At 38.0% G+C, this 15176-nt stretch overlaps 1 protein-coding gene across 2 annotated transcripts; it reads right to left on the reverse strand.

The window, feature by feature from the left end:
• LOC109824289 (serine/threonine-protein kinase PBS1-like) lies at nucleotides 1010-11639 on the reverse strand. Of its 2 annotated transcripts, none has more exons than XM_020390855.1 (5): nucleotides 11536-11639; nucleotides 9267-9472; nucleotides 8945-9134; nucleotides 3729-4120; nucleotides 1010-1681 (listed from the first exon to the last, which is right to left on the reverse strand). In XM_020390855.1, the coding sequence occupies exons 2-5, from the start codon at nucleotides 9300-9302 to the stop codon at nucleotides 1256-1258; spliced, it is 1044 nt and encodes a 347-aa protein (XP_020246444.1). In that variant the 5' UTR covers nucleotides 9303-9472; nucleotides 11536-11639; the 3' UTR covers nucleotides 1010-1255. The 2 variants fall into 2 exon arrangements, with proteins under 2 accessions (XP_020246444.1, XP_020246443.1); XM_020390854.1 differs by lacking the exon at nucleotides 11536-11639 and adding an exon at nucleotides 11235-11529.

Raw genomic sequence — 15176 nt, forward strand, 5'->3', positions numbered from 1 at the left:
ATATATCATCATCCAGTCTAAGTTAACCTAGCATTCCACGCAAGATCCTATATATCTGGATGTCCCGCCACGTAACTTACTACTAAACACTAACTTGAACCTTCCTTTTGCAATTCAAATCGTCTCATATTGCAGCCCGTTACGACTAGAATCAACTGAGAGTGGGAGGGACTTTGGCTAGGACAAATCCCCATATCCCTTCTTGTGCTTGTTCGTGCTTGCAGGTCATTCAGTTATCAGATACCGAATATACTTTGAAGTGTCACTCATTCTCATCATCATCCTCAACAACCCCAAGAAGCATCCCAATCTTCACCCCCCATCATTCAAGTTCTGTTGTTTGGATTTTGTGCGTCAGAGTCATCTAGAGCCGCAAGGAGACCCCTTTTTTCTTGTTACAAAAGCACGTTTTCTTGTTCTTTTTATAGAGCATAAATGCTACTAGTATACCTAACTGCACTCAAATCACCTAAATTCTCTCTCTTCATTTTTGTCCTCCCTCCTTTAATTGGGAAGGAAAACAGAAAACTTTGAAATGAACCATGAATATGATCAAAACCAACATTTGTTTGGTCATGCAAGAAGATCGTGTTTCTTTTTTAGTACCAACAATGGTTTGGTTAGGAAGGAGATTCTTATTTCCCTTCAGAGAGAGAGAGAGAGAGAGACCTAATGCCGCTTAAACATAGAAATGTACTTTTGAATGCAAGTGTGGGTTGCTCAACTTTTACGCTATCACTGGAAATGGAAAGTTACGATTATGAAAATACAAAGATTCAAATACACTTCTAAAGGCCAGAAGTTGACAATCTCTGAGTAAACAACATACAAGGACATAAAGTGCTAAATATTGCATCAGTATGCTTCCTTATCGTTGAATATAAATCAGACAAAAAGTAGTAAATGCTGCAGATAAGGAGTCTGGGATCCATAGTTTAGCACAATGCACGCTTTGCGGAAAGACACATCTCCTTCTCATTCTCAATGGCAAAAGCCCAATAAGAATGGGTGAAGGGAAACATCACAAAATTTTCTCATGGAATTTTTACAAGCACAACACACAATGTCTTCTCACCACAACATAACTACAAACTTTTTTTTCTCCTCTCTCCACAATATACACTCAACACTCTCCCCCTTCCCCTCCCCCTCCATCTAATAAACAAGGGGTACTAGAAAAAAAAAAGGTTAAAATTACATGAAAAATGGATACATAAATCTACCTATTACCATTTGCAGCATCAAAACTCAATCCTCAATCGTTTGCCCTCCTCTTCTCCCGCCAGTTCGCCCCCCACATCTTCGCTTCAGCTATTGCTTTCTCCCTATCGAAATCCTTGTTGTTCAGAGGAACTCCCTCTCTGGGCGAGTCATCCCTCTCCGACCCATATGCCTCCAACCTTTGGCCATCGTCGTTTCCGGCTTTCTCAGCCGGCGGTCGGCCAGCTCTGGTTGACGGGTGACCGGATGCGGGAGCGGTGGATGAGTCGTAGGATTGGGTGGCGAGGTAGGAGAGGGCGGTGACAACGTCTGCAATGAGAGGGCGGGTTGCAGCCTCTTCTTGGATGCACATTGAGGCTACGGCGAGGGCTTGGTAGAGGCCGCGGGTTGGGTATCGGCCTTGTAGGTTTGAGTCAGCCAGTTTCGAGAGTTTTCGTCGATCGTTGAACATTGGTCGGGCCTGCACCAAGGTTTTCATGATTGTGAGTTGGTTAGCAATGTAAAATAAATAAAGGGATGGAAAACAAAATGTCTTTTGATTAGTTTACAATAAGGTTTGAACTCAGACTCTTTTGCATCTGTTGAATCCAATTCCCTAATACCATGTCAAATTATCACTTCACTCAAAAACGATAATGGGTTATAAACTAATAATGTACGTCAAGCAAACTTAATAATAATCAAGCCACGATATAAATAGTTACGGATGCAAGACCATTTTTAATCATGGAGATTAAATTCTCTACTATTGTCCTGCACACTTAGAACATGTTTGGCAACTTTGGATTATAACCCACTTAGCTTATAATCTACATATGGCTTATAAGTAGGGGTGCATTCGGTCCGGATACGGCTCGGATATGATGCTTACCATATCCATATCCGCTTACCCATCTCGGATACGGATACAGATACGGATATACCTCGGTAAGAAAAACTTATAACCATATCCGCTAAAATCGGATACGGTTACGGATATACATGCGGATATATAAGCGGATATGCATGCGGATACAAAACAGATATGAGAAAACTAGATAGTATTGAGAAAAACATAGTTCATGTGATACAAAAAAGTTCGTTAATATGTCCATTATAACTAAATAGTTAAGATTAGTCACCTTGATCATCAAAATTAACCACAAATCCATAATCTAAGAATCGAAACTATCGTAAGAGTATGACTAATATGTATTCGGATATTTCGGATACGGATACAGATATTTCACTACAAAACCATATCCATAACCATATCCTATCGGTTATAGATTTGAGTAACCATATTCGTATCCTAACGGATACGGTTACGGATATTTCATCGGATACGGATATGGTTTAGCACCCCTACTTATAAGTCAAGTGAAATAATCCAAAGTGTGATAAATTCGATCAGTGCATTATAATCCATTTTCAATAGTAGAGTGTTTGGCAAATAAGTGGCTTATAATCCATCATTGCTGTCAAAATGACCAAAAAGAGGTTGGAGCTAGAGAAAATGGGCTTTTGAATTTTCTTAAATGTTAAGGGTAAAGTGGTCTTTTATTCGGTCAATCTATGTGGTTTATAAGCCATCAAAAAAATAATCTAGGTTACCCCAGCTTATCTTTTTTTTTTTTAGTTTATAAGTCAAAATAAGCTATTTGCCAAATATGTCTCGGTGGACCCGTTGCCAAACCTGCTGTTAGTATAAACAAAGTGATTAGTTATTTAATTGGACTAAAAAAAATTCACGTTATAATTATGATTATTGTGATGTTCAAAAGATAAGTTTCTCTGTATATGATTTGAATCACAGTAAGGTGAAGCATCTATTTGAAATTGCAAATTGGTTCTCTAGCTTATATTTATGCCCAAGAGAGGATGTCTAAAACATTGACTAGAACAAACACTGTTATCTATGCCCTTCATCAAGACTCCCTTTCCATCCAGCAGATTTTTTTTGATGGTCAAGCTTCCGAGATGCATGCCTCCCATGCTCAAGTTTATGTTAAGCCTCCCCGATTTAAAGTTGTAATTTGACATATTACTTTATACGGGGATACTCTGTTTTCTATACTCCGCTTCGAATGCACGTCAGTTGGGATTTGAAGCTGGGTCACTATGATACCATCTTAAAATTCTTCCACTAAACAAAAATTCCTAAGTCTCTGGAAAAAAAATTCCTTGCTCTCATCGAAACACTTCTCAAATAAAAATTCTAATTCATATCTAACACTGTTAGTCAATACAAGCGACCAAAGATATTATCATTGACTTGATAAAATCCTATCAACGGCTCAACAGTTGTTTAGAAGGCTATATCTGATATTATCCAATCTCATAAGGTAATAGAGAAATCGATGTAGATAAATCAAGTAGTCCCTGTCGTTGTATTAAACACATTAGGCCTTGAAATGATAATTCTTAAAGTTGAAATGCATGAAGTAAAAAATCAAGAAAGATTGAACTAAGTGAACTACTTGGAAACAAATTTACTATGACCAATATAATCTAAGAAGCAGCCTTACCCATGAAATGAGATTCTGTTCTCCATGAGCTTTACTGCTATCAATAGCCTTCCTTCCAGTAATCAACTCCAAGAAAACAACCCCAAAACTATACACATCGGATTTAACTGTCAACTGCCCAGTCATAGCATATTCTGGAGCACAATATCCATAAGTTCCCATAACTCTAGTCGAGACATGAGATTTATCACCGACTGGGCCGAGCTTCGCAAGCCCAAAATCAGAGAGTTTTGGGTGAAAGCCCTCGTCTAATAAAATATTGGAGGACTTGAAGTCTCTGTAGATAACCGGAGGGTTGGCTTTATCGTGGAGGTATTCTAATCCTTTTGCTGCTCCGGCTGCTATTTTCATCCTTGTGTTCCAATCTAGAGGCTCCTTGTCGGGAGGGAGATCTGTATAAATGAGATAAAACTTTAATTTCAGTTTGGAATCATTTACAGATGATATGTTTTCAAAACTTCTAAAAGTGGCATAGGTGTCCTGTTAACATTCTGACTTATTTGAAGAAACATTTACCTGTATCCTTCATAGGATAAATTCAACACAGAATGTACAAGTGCCAAATAATCGAAGAATTTATACGAGAAACATGAACACAATTCCGGGAAAAAAAGGCATTGCAACCTCAACCTTCAACTGATTGGAAAAATTAGGCAATTTCAAGTCCGAAGACAGCATATGATAGAAAAATAATTCAGGGACGAGAGCCTTTTTTTGGACCCAAAATCTATGGGACTAACCATGGGACAAAACAAGTGTACCTTCCACTTTTATCTTGTGATTCTATATCAATCAATGACTAAAAAGACAGGGACAATTAATCTCTCTTCAAGGACATTGCAAAACCATTAAGAGTTTGCACCTCTTTCGCTTATATATCTATCTAAACTATTTAGGTTAGGGCCTTCGCATTTGGAGTTACTTACTTCAGTGTAGTTTTCTGCAGTTTAGTTACTTAACTTCAGATTGCTAATTCTAGTTCTGTTACGCTATTGTTTAATAGTGGACTATAGTTATCTAATTTTAAAAAATAAACTTAATTGCATTTTATAATATCTTGTGAAAGTGGGTTTTTCTTAACCCTCGCAAATAGAAGTGAAAAAGAAAAGGTAAAACTGTAGTATAGAGAAACTGCAGGTGGCAACCCACGAGATATACTTTGCAAACATAAAACTACAACTTAAGAATAACATGGTCTAGTAATTTTTAAATCTAGACAGGCCCTTAACTCCTTGAACCTCTTAATTTAGTTTCTCCTGAAGAAATGCGTTGTTGCGGAAACCCTAGAGAACTCTTATTAGCTCTCTTGAATGTTATTTATAGGGTTTAGGTAAACAAAAGATTTTTTCTATGACCGATGTGGGACTACATAACAAATGAGTAAACTACTCTCTCAACACTCCCCCTAAAATTAAGCATACATATCATACATTGCTAAAACAACAAATGAAATTCACTCGTGCTCTCCCAAGAGGTTTTATAAGAATGTCTGGAAGTTGACGTTTAGATGGTATGTGCTTAGCTCTAATGCTTCCATTATCTATCTTCTCACAAATCAAGTGGCAATCAATCTCTATATATTTTGTTCTCTCATTAACACCGGATTCTGAGCTATGTGAATGGCGGCCTTGTTATCTTTATACAAGCTCATGGGACACTCTGGAAAATAATCAATCTTTGTTAATATATCTCTAACTCAGATCAACTTGCAAGTCAAATTCACCATGACTCGATACTCAGACTCAGCTGTAGATCGAGAAACTACACTCTGTTTCTTACTCTTCCATGATATTAGATTTTCTCTAAGAAATACACAATACCTATTAGTTGATCTTTTGTCCTATGGGGATCCTACCAAATCTACATCTGAGAATCCTACAACTCTCGTGTGACCGCAGTCTGAATGGAGTACTTCATTTCCTAGAGTTTTCTTAAGATACCTAATAATCCTCTTTACAGCTTCCACATGAGGTTTCTTGGATGCCGAGAAAAACTGACTATCTACACTAACAGAAAATATAATATCTAATCTTGTGACTATTAGGTAATTCAGCTTTCCTACAAGTCGTCTGTATTCTTCAGTATCCTCTAATAACTTCTCTTTATTTGGTAGTAGTTTGATCTTGTCATCCATAGGTAAGTCAATGCTCTTTTTGATATCCCAGCATTTAACAACATATCAAGCACATATTTTTTCTGAGATAAGAGAATTCCTTTTTTCGATCTAGCCACCTCGATACCTAAAAAATACTTCAAGGATCCAAGGTCTACTTTGATGCTAACCTTAAATTGTTATTCGGTCTACTTTGATGCGATTTCAAGTGCGAACCGCTTCTAAGAACAACAAACTTAGTGCTCTGGTTTGTGCCTACAAATAACTCTACTGTGGACGAGCTAACACGTCATCACAAGATTCAATAGGATACTGAATCTATTAATTTGGCGCGCTCAAGAAGGCTTTTCTATGTTAGATACCTATAGTGAGAAGAGGTGAGCAATTGTTGTAAATGGCCTTAAGATCTAAGCCCCTCTATTTATAGGCATCATCATAGGCTTGGAGCCCAATTTATAGATTTGGAGCACAAGTAATAATCTTAAAGTAAAAGGAATAGATCTGGAGCCCAAGTAATAGTCTTGAAGTCCAGTACTAGATTTGGAGCCTGAGTAAATTTAGACCGCAAGAAAACTTTAGACACAAGTAATTTTAGAGCCCAAGTTTTTGAAGCTTTATCTATTTTCAATAATCCATCACAAGTTTCAAACTCATATTTGGTTGCCTTATAATTTAACGCGCAGCATAGACTTCACTAGGACTTGAATCACAGTTAAGTCAATTGAAAATTAGTCAAGCACATGGTGAACTAAGTAATGAATCTGTACTTGACATATTGTTCAATGATCACACATGAAATTAATATTAAGTGCTTCCGCTGTAGCCAAGCTTTGAACTATGATACCATTTTTCTTATTGTCCTAGAGCACTTTAACATGCATGTGCCTACATGATTTCTACAAAGCCTCTAGAATCTACCTAGTAAAGTCCATAAGAGTTGGTCGAAACTTCACCTTGCATAGGTAAATCCTCAAGGCGTGCTTCTACTAGCACCTATAGCCTACGCATTTTTTTATTTATTAACGCTTTAAATAGACATATACTCTAACAAGTGTGCATCCACAGTAGCCAACTTTTGAACTATGGTGCCACTTTCATCTTCTTATCTATAGCAATTAGCACGTTAACGGCCATGTGCTTTAACTTTATTTCTGCAAGGCTCTAGGATCTTCCCAATAGATTCATAAGAGTCGCAAAAACTTACCTATGCATGTGAAACTAAAAGGCAAGTAAAGGCAAGTTTTAAGCTTCTGGGGAATCATTGAAAATAGATAAAAGTTTCAAAACTTGGGCCCTAAAATTACTTGCATCCAAGGTATTAAATGTCGGATGTCGGGTTCATGTCGGATGGTTAAAATCCATGTCGGATAGCGGAAATCGGGGATATATCGGAGGACATTGACTAAATATCGGATTGTCATATCGGGTAGTACGCATATGTATAATATCCTGTCCTAAATGTAATCTAAGCATTCATAAATTCAATATAAGCATATTTAATAAATTCTATAGACTAAACATATAAAAAAGTAAATAATATATGGATTTGGGTTCATAAATTCTTTTATCGGGTTCATAAAGAAACCCTTAAGCATGAGAACGGGTCAAACGGGTTTGGGTATTTATCACTAAACCCAAACCTGATAACAAAAAACAGATCTTAAAAAAAAGTACCATATCGGCCGATTTTTTAAAGCTAAAAAACAAGCCGATATGCCCAATATGACCCTGATATTTCCGATTTGGCCCTGAAAACCGACATACGAGTTGAAAACATCTATGTCGTGTCGGTCAAGCCCTCAAACCGATATGCCGGCCGACATGTCAGATATGTCGGCCGACATTTAAAACCTTGCTTGGATCCAAAGTTTACTTTGGGCTGAAGTTTACTTGATCCCCAAGTTCATTACTTTGCCACTAAACTTATTACTTGGGATCCAAGGCTATTGCTTGGGCTACAAACGTATCATTTCATATATAGATTAGCTTAGATCCTAAGGCTATTCACAATACTTGAGCCCCGGGTCTATTACTTGGACGCTAAGCCTATGATGCCTAAGAATAGATGTGCTTAAATCCTAAAGATATTCACATCAATTCCTCATCTCTCCTCACTACAAGTTTCCAATATAGAAAATCCCCATTGTGTTTGTCAAACCAATACATTCAGAATCCAATCGAATTGTGTGGCCTTAGCTTGTCCACCATTACAGTTGTTTGTAGGTGCACTCCAGACAACTCAGCTTGTTGTTCATGGAGGTGGTTTGGACTTGAGACCCTTGCATAGGTGTAGGTCAAACAATGCATTAGGTCAGCGTCCAAGGACGCACAGCAATTCCATCAATACAACAATCATGAAAGTTCTCAAATCCTAAATTTTATTTCATGTATAGTTTAAACTAATACTCCAAGATATTAAATCGAGAGCTATCTACTAGAGATTCAGCGAAATTATGGTCAGGTTGGAATCAACGAGATCCGAGCCAAAACAAAAGATTTGTTAAAGAGTTTCTCGCCTCCATTTGGTTAAGTGTGGGTTTGGTTTACAAAAAGGCACATTATGGGATTTAGTGTCATATCGGAAAGAGAGTAAGATGGAGATATAGTTAAATATGCTTGAACTCAAGATTCAAATAGGATAGATCCTTTGAATAATTGGGCCACACTAGATTAGTCCATGTCCATTAATGGGTCTTTACAACCTCAAATCAGCATAAATTACTCACTGTATGTTAGATTTACTCTTATCTTTCATTTATTTTAGTTTTGACTATTAGAAATGACAACTAATTGAAAAAATATACAAGTTTTTTTTTTCTCTTCAACCTAAGCTACTCTTACATTTATGAACCATTAAAACAAATGAGCTAATAAACCATTATTACAAACCCTAACCTCTAAACCCCCTAAATCTTTTCTCAGTGTTATTTTATTTAACTCAAAAAGAGAGATAAAGGAACAAATAAAACAAAAACAAAAAATTGACTAAGAAATATAAGCAGCAGTAATATCAATGGATATCACCCAATCTAAAAAAGAACTAATGCTTGGATATTGAAAGATACGAAAGATTACATATTCCATAGACAAGTAGAAGTAGTACCGTGTAAATGATCTTCCAAAGATCCCAAGGGCATAAACTCATATACAAGAAGCCGTTGATCTCCATCAGCACAATAACCAATTAGATTAACAAGGTTGGGGTGATGTAATAAGCTAAGCATGAGCACCTCCACCAAAAATTCTCTATTTCCTTGAAGCCCATTCCTATCAAGTTGCTTTACCGCCACAACCTACAATGGAAAATATATTTCTTATATTATATTTAGTGCTATATTTCCTATAAAGAAACTTTTAATGTTATAAGCAAAGAACAGGTCAAACGTTGTTGATATATTACAAGTATGAATTAGAACAAAAATTACCTGTCCAGTGCTCTCAAGACGACCTTTATAGACCATCCCAAATCCCCCTTCTCCGATGAGGCATTCAGGCCTGAAGTTCTTTGTGGCTGCTGCAAGCTCCCGAAAGGTGAAAGTTTGGGCAGATATATTGACACCAGAGCCATCTCTTGGACTGACTGATTCCCTTCTGCTACTCAAATTGCCACTTGACCTAACCCTATCGAGTCCTGAGAATAATTTAATCCAAAATCAGAGATATATTTATGTGGAGAGAACTAATAAAGTTTTCACACATGAATTTCCTTGTCGGTGACATAGAGAAGAACCAAAAGCCAAGCAAAACTATTACACTCATGCATATATATATGCCTGTGCACATTGTGTTTGAAACAAATCTCATTAAACCAATTATGCTTTTAGCATTAGGAACCAGATAAAATTAGCTCTCAACATGTATCCACAAGACAGAAAGTCGACTCAAGGATAACAAGAGAAAACTGAAGAAACATAGGTCAGAGAAGGTTTTCCATCAATGACTTGAATCATAAAGAGCTTGCCTCCTGTAGACGATTCTCATAAAATTGAGAGTAACCCAAATTTTCAAATTGAGCTCTACTGGGAAAACCCACTGAATTCAACTCATGATGTTATAATAGAATATAGTTTCTGATTCAGATAATTTACCAAATTAAGGTAATACTTCAATTACAACCAAGAACCTTGAATACCTATAGACAAAATTGAGTCCGACATAATGAAACAATTTGAATATAGAGTACAATACATATTAAGGAGCTCCTCAAAACAACGAAATTCAATGCAATACCACCCAGAGAAGACCCTATATTTCTCCAAGGTAAATAAATTAAAAATATTATGCACAAATTAAGTTTAAGAAGATTGTCAATAGACTACTACTAATAACCCACGGTCCACAAGCTCAAGAAAATTTAAACCGTTAAATGACCAATTTGATGCAAGAACCTCAAGTTAATAATAGGCTGCAATTCAGTAGACTTCCAAAAAACTACATGTAGTCTATTGATAAATGGTGTAATCAACTTGATTGTGTATTTAGTTTCAACTCAAATAATGTTCCTTTTTTCTCCTTGTGAACTCAAAGAAGCAAAATTGTGGTGGCCGCTAGAAAATGAAAGACATGCGTGCTTCATGAAAATTGAAACATCATCAACTCAATTGAGCTCTATCATCAGAAAATCCAAATCAAATTATGTACATAATATAAAATAATCCAACTAGAACTGTCAACGATTTTTGCAGTTCATGATCCAAATTTAGAACTGATAATCATTTAGATCAACAGCTAAAACAACATAAACATAACATGCACCCAGAGAATCAAGCATTTCCTTTTTAATGGACCATATTAGAAACTTGAACTTCAGTAATCTATTGACACCAAATTAATAAATTGATCAAACCCATGTCCATATTGAGCTATAGTTCTTCAAAAGTAACTAAGCCACTCTTGATTATGAACAACAATCATGAACCATGTCAAAGTTATAAACTGGATGAACAGTTCACAAACAGCATTAGTGCAATACCCATCTCAAATAAACCATCACTAACAAGGAGCTATTTATGTTGTGATAAATTTTGTAATTAGCCACTGAACCCAGCTGGAACAATGTAATATCCAATGATCAGGCAATTTTATGCATCCAATTGTCAGAATCACAGAATTAATGGATTCAATAACAAATAAAATCAATCCAAATTTGAGGAACAATTCTTCAAAATAACTAAATCACAATCAATCATAACACAACCAAAAATCCTGAATCATGTCAAAATTATCAACTGTATCAGCAGTTCACTAACAGCATCAATGCAATACCCAGATGAACCAATGCAATATTGGGTAATCAGATATTAAAATTTAAGCTTAATTCTATGTACCAGCTCAGCCAAAAAACATAGGTTTATGAATTTTAACAACTTATAAAATCAAAGTCAAATCAAAACCTGAAGGGAGCATATCAATCCTAGGAGGAACCATGGGCTGCTCTTCTCTCTTATAAACAACCTTCTCATTATTATGATCAGTATTCAACTGCTCTTCTTCCTTTGAATCAAAGCAAGAAAAACAACCCATGCCCATTTCCCAAAACTATCCAAAGATCAAATCTTTGAGCTGATTAATCCCATCTCTCAATCAACGCATCAAAATCTCGCCTTTGCATTAAATGCAGATCCAAAGGGAGGGGAGATGAGGAATACAGCAAGAAAGGAAGGATTTTAAAAAATAAAAAAAAAGAAATAATACCTCAAGTTTAGAAAGAGAGCGAGATGGGTTTTACTTTCGTTTCTTGTCGGTGATGTGAACAGCGGAAATAGAAAGGAGAGAGAGATTAGTGGTTAAGAAATTATGTCTGGCCAATTTTATAATGCGTGGTGTCATAATATTTTATTTTTCCTTTTTAAAGATCATTAATGTTACCATCAAGGGACGAACGGATCCCATACGCCTCAGATACCACAATTATCTTTTTCTGTTCGTTGCAATCATGAATTATGTATATGAACACGGATTTGTCTCTATACAAAAAGCTCATATTCATCACGCTAAAATCAGATACGAGTACAGGTACGATGTGGATATACATCTGAAAACAAAATTAATATGACAAAACCTTAAGACTGAAAAAAATATAGTTCATATGATAAAATAGAGTTCATTGATACGTTCGTTATATCAGAAAAGCTGGTTAAATATAGTAGTATGTATTCTCTTGATATCTTATTTCTTATATTTGGTAACGTATAATCATGTGTTAGTTAGTATGTCATCTCCTTTATCTTATACCTTTATGGAAACTTTCCGCAAAAGTCTCCGGCTTGTATAAATATATATAATTATTTTCATCAATAATATCAAGACTTCTTCTATATTTCTCAAAACTAAGATTAGATCTCTTGATCATCAAATTTGACTTATGTGATCAACATTTATTTGGACATGTTGAATACGAGTCTTGATATTTTACTGTTTATCCATATTTGTAACAACATCTTATTGAATATAGATATTTAGTGATCATATAGGCATATAGATACTTTTCGCAGCTCTATAGACAATCCATTATGAAGTCATAGGAAGTAAGGATGAACTAATATCTGACTGTTATAGTCGTTTTAGTGCCAAAAAGTAATCTTCAATCAATAGCAGATAAGTGTCACACCTTATGCGTAATCGAGCCAACTCTTCACTTTAAAATAACCAAAGACCCAGCTCGGACGGTTCGACACGCCGACATCTCACGATGATGACTCAAAAAGCGTTTACATGTCGACTCCTGGCTAGGTCGACTTCTTGATCAACCTATTTGACCGACCATTCGGCCGACATCTCGCGAAGGCGAAATAAAAGGCGGTACTTCTCGACCTTCTACCAGACGAGTAGAAAGGCGACGACTACATTGAGCCTCGAGCCCCTTCCTGCGCACTAACAACTAATCACCTCACAATAAATATTATTAAATGCATAATCGGTGCAATCATTTCTTTATCCTTAATAGTCTTTATACTATATCGGACCAAGTCAGCACCGCACGCCTCCAATCACTTTACATTAAATGCAGAAGTGACCTCCCCTCCACTCGTCGGCCGACACCTGTAAAGCACATGCTAACTTGACCGACAACCCATACTTGGTCGAAGTTACCATCCTACCCCTCTACTACCACTATAAAGAGATGTACTATTTTCAACAAAAAGGTAAGATCTTTATCTCTACCCACAATGCTTAAGAACTTTTATAGTTCAATTACTTCTCCACTCAAGTAAATTACTAACTTGATCGTCGAATGAACAACCAGAGAGCCCAACTCTGCCCTCTACGATTTTCTACCTTTGTAGGGAAGAACAGTCCACTTCAGAGTCAGACAATCGAAGGGTTAGAAGACCTCCGTCAACCAAATAACTTCTCTCATTGACTGTTTGATATCAGCCATCAACAGTTTGGTGCCCAGCGTATGGCCTTCTTTCTTCTCCGAGCAATCATGTCTGATTCTGAGCATAAGCCTGATCAGTCCATCCATGGAGCACTGCATCCGGTCTATGCCACTCAAGCCCAGCTTGAAGAGTCCACCCAGTGAATCACCCAAGCCTTCTAGCAACAATTTGCAGCTTTCACAACCGAACTCCTCCATCGGATTCCTCCTCCTCAGCCCACTTACTCCGCTGCTCCTCCACCGTCAGGGGACCAACCTTCAGCAACTCATCCTCCACCATAAGCTTAGCCTAAATCTCCTCCCCCGCCTCTGTGTGCTGCTCATGCTAGACAACAAAGAAGCCGAGTTGAGCACGCGTCTCCTTCTCCACCCTAGACGACTCGCCGAGCGGATCCTCGTCGACGTTACTCTCAATACATGGAAGTGACTGATGAGAGTCCCAACTTTAGTCGTGATGGTGTGGAGCACACTACCATAGGAGCTCAACGAGGTCATCAGCGTTATCATGCCACTCCAGGCCCCTCAGCTACCTACATGGCCTTCGGCTATGATCGGACTTACCGACCAGTCGCCAAATTCATTCGGGAGAACACTCTTCTCACTGATGACATCATGAATGTCACATATGAGAAATTTAAGATGTCTCAAGTAGATAAATACAAGGGCGAGGGAGACCGAAAAGTGCCAAGCTTTGATGGAATGCCCTAGAGAAGAAGTCCATCGGTAGCTTCGAGCAACTCAGCCAGAAGTTTGTGCACCACTTTTTGGCAGCACCAAACAGAAATTGCCTGCTCATAAGAGTCCGGAAAGAGCCTCCGAAGTTATTTCAAGAGGTTCCAAGTGAAGTGATTGGAGGTTGATGACCTGGGAAGCTCAGTTACCATGTCGGTCATTATGGACGGCCTATTGAATAATGAGCTACCTGACTCACTCGCCAAGAAGCGATGCTCCATATACGAGTAGTTGATGGCCAAGGCTCATGGATATATTGACAAGGAGGATGCCCGAGCCTACAAAAATGCAGCCAAGGCAACAGAATCAGCAGTGGCAGTAGCTGTGACACCAGCAACCCCAGCGGTAACAACAGTTCTAGCATTAGTGACTCCTGTGGCACCACTAGCCATGCTAATGGCCGCTGTAATAGCCTAGGCGACTAAAGCAGTACGGGAGTCAGCTAGGGATCTCCTTCCAATATGAGAGTTGGTAAGCCAACCCCCTATATCTCAATTTTGCCCCCTCCTCGAATGAAATCAGATCCTCACAATTCAGACAGTCGGTAATACTATCGATACCACAGAGATCATGATCATATCACCAATGATTGGGGAATCCTACAAAGGGATATCGAGGACCTGATACAAAGAGGTTATCTCAGGAAGCTAGTCTACCTAAGAGATAGTAGGGAAGCCACCTCAGCAGGAGCCGACAGGAGGTCTCATTTTTGGTCGTCTTGCCCTCAATCGCCACCTAATAGTCGACTCGCCGAGTCCGGCCACAAGGGGGTCATCAACATTATCAGTGGTAGTCCCACAGCTAGAGGATCGTCTAACAACGCTCGGAAGAGATATGCCAAGCGAGCGTTGTGGGTAAATATGTGCGACAAGAAGCCAAGAGCAGATGAGCCCATTTCCTTTAGCTATGTGGACTTGAAGGACATTGAGATGCCTCATGGTGATCCTATTATCATTACGGCTGGAATTGATGGTTTCCAAGTCAAGAGGATCATGGTTGACACGGGGAGCTCGGTTGATATCTTGTATATCGACACCTTTAACCAGATGGGTATTAACAAGTCCTGATTGCAACCTTGTTTTATGGGGCATGCACCCTAACTGGAGGGGATGATCACACTCCCCTAATGGTCAGCAAATACCCTCGACAATCCACCGTCTAGTTTGTAGTGATGGATCTCAAGTCGACCCACAATGTCATATTGTGCAGAACTGCCCTTCAT

This window comes from Asparagus officinalis, chromosome 9 (genome assembly GCF_001876935.1).
Source record: "Asparagus officinalis chromosome 9, Aspof.V1, whole genome shotgun sequence".
Taxonomy (NCBI): Eukaryota; Viridiplantae; Streptophyta; class Magnoliopsida; order Asparagales; family Asparagaceae; genus Asparagus; species Asparagus officinalis.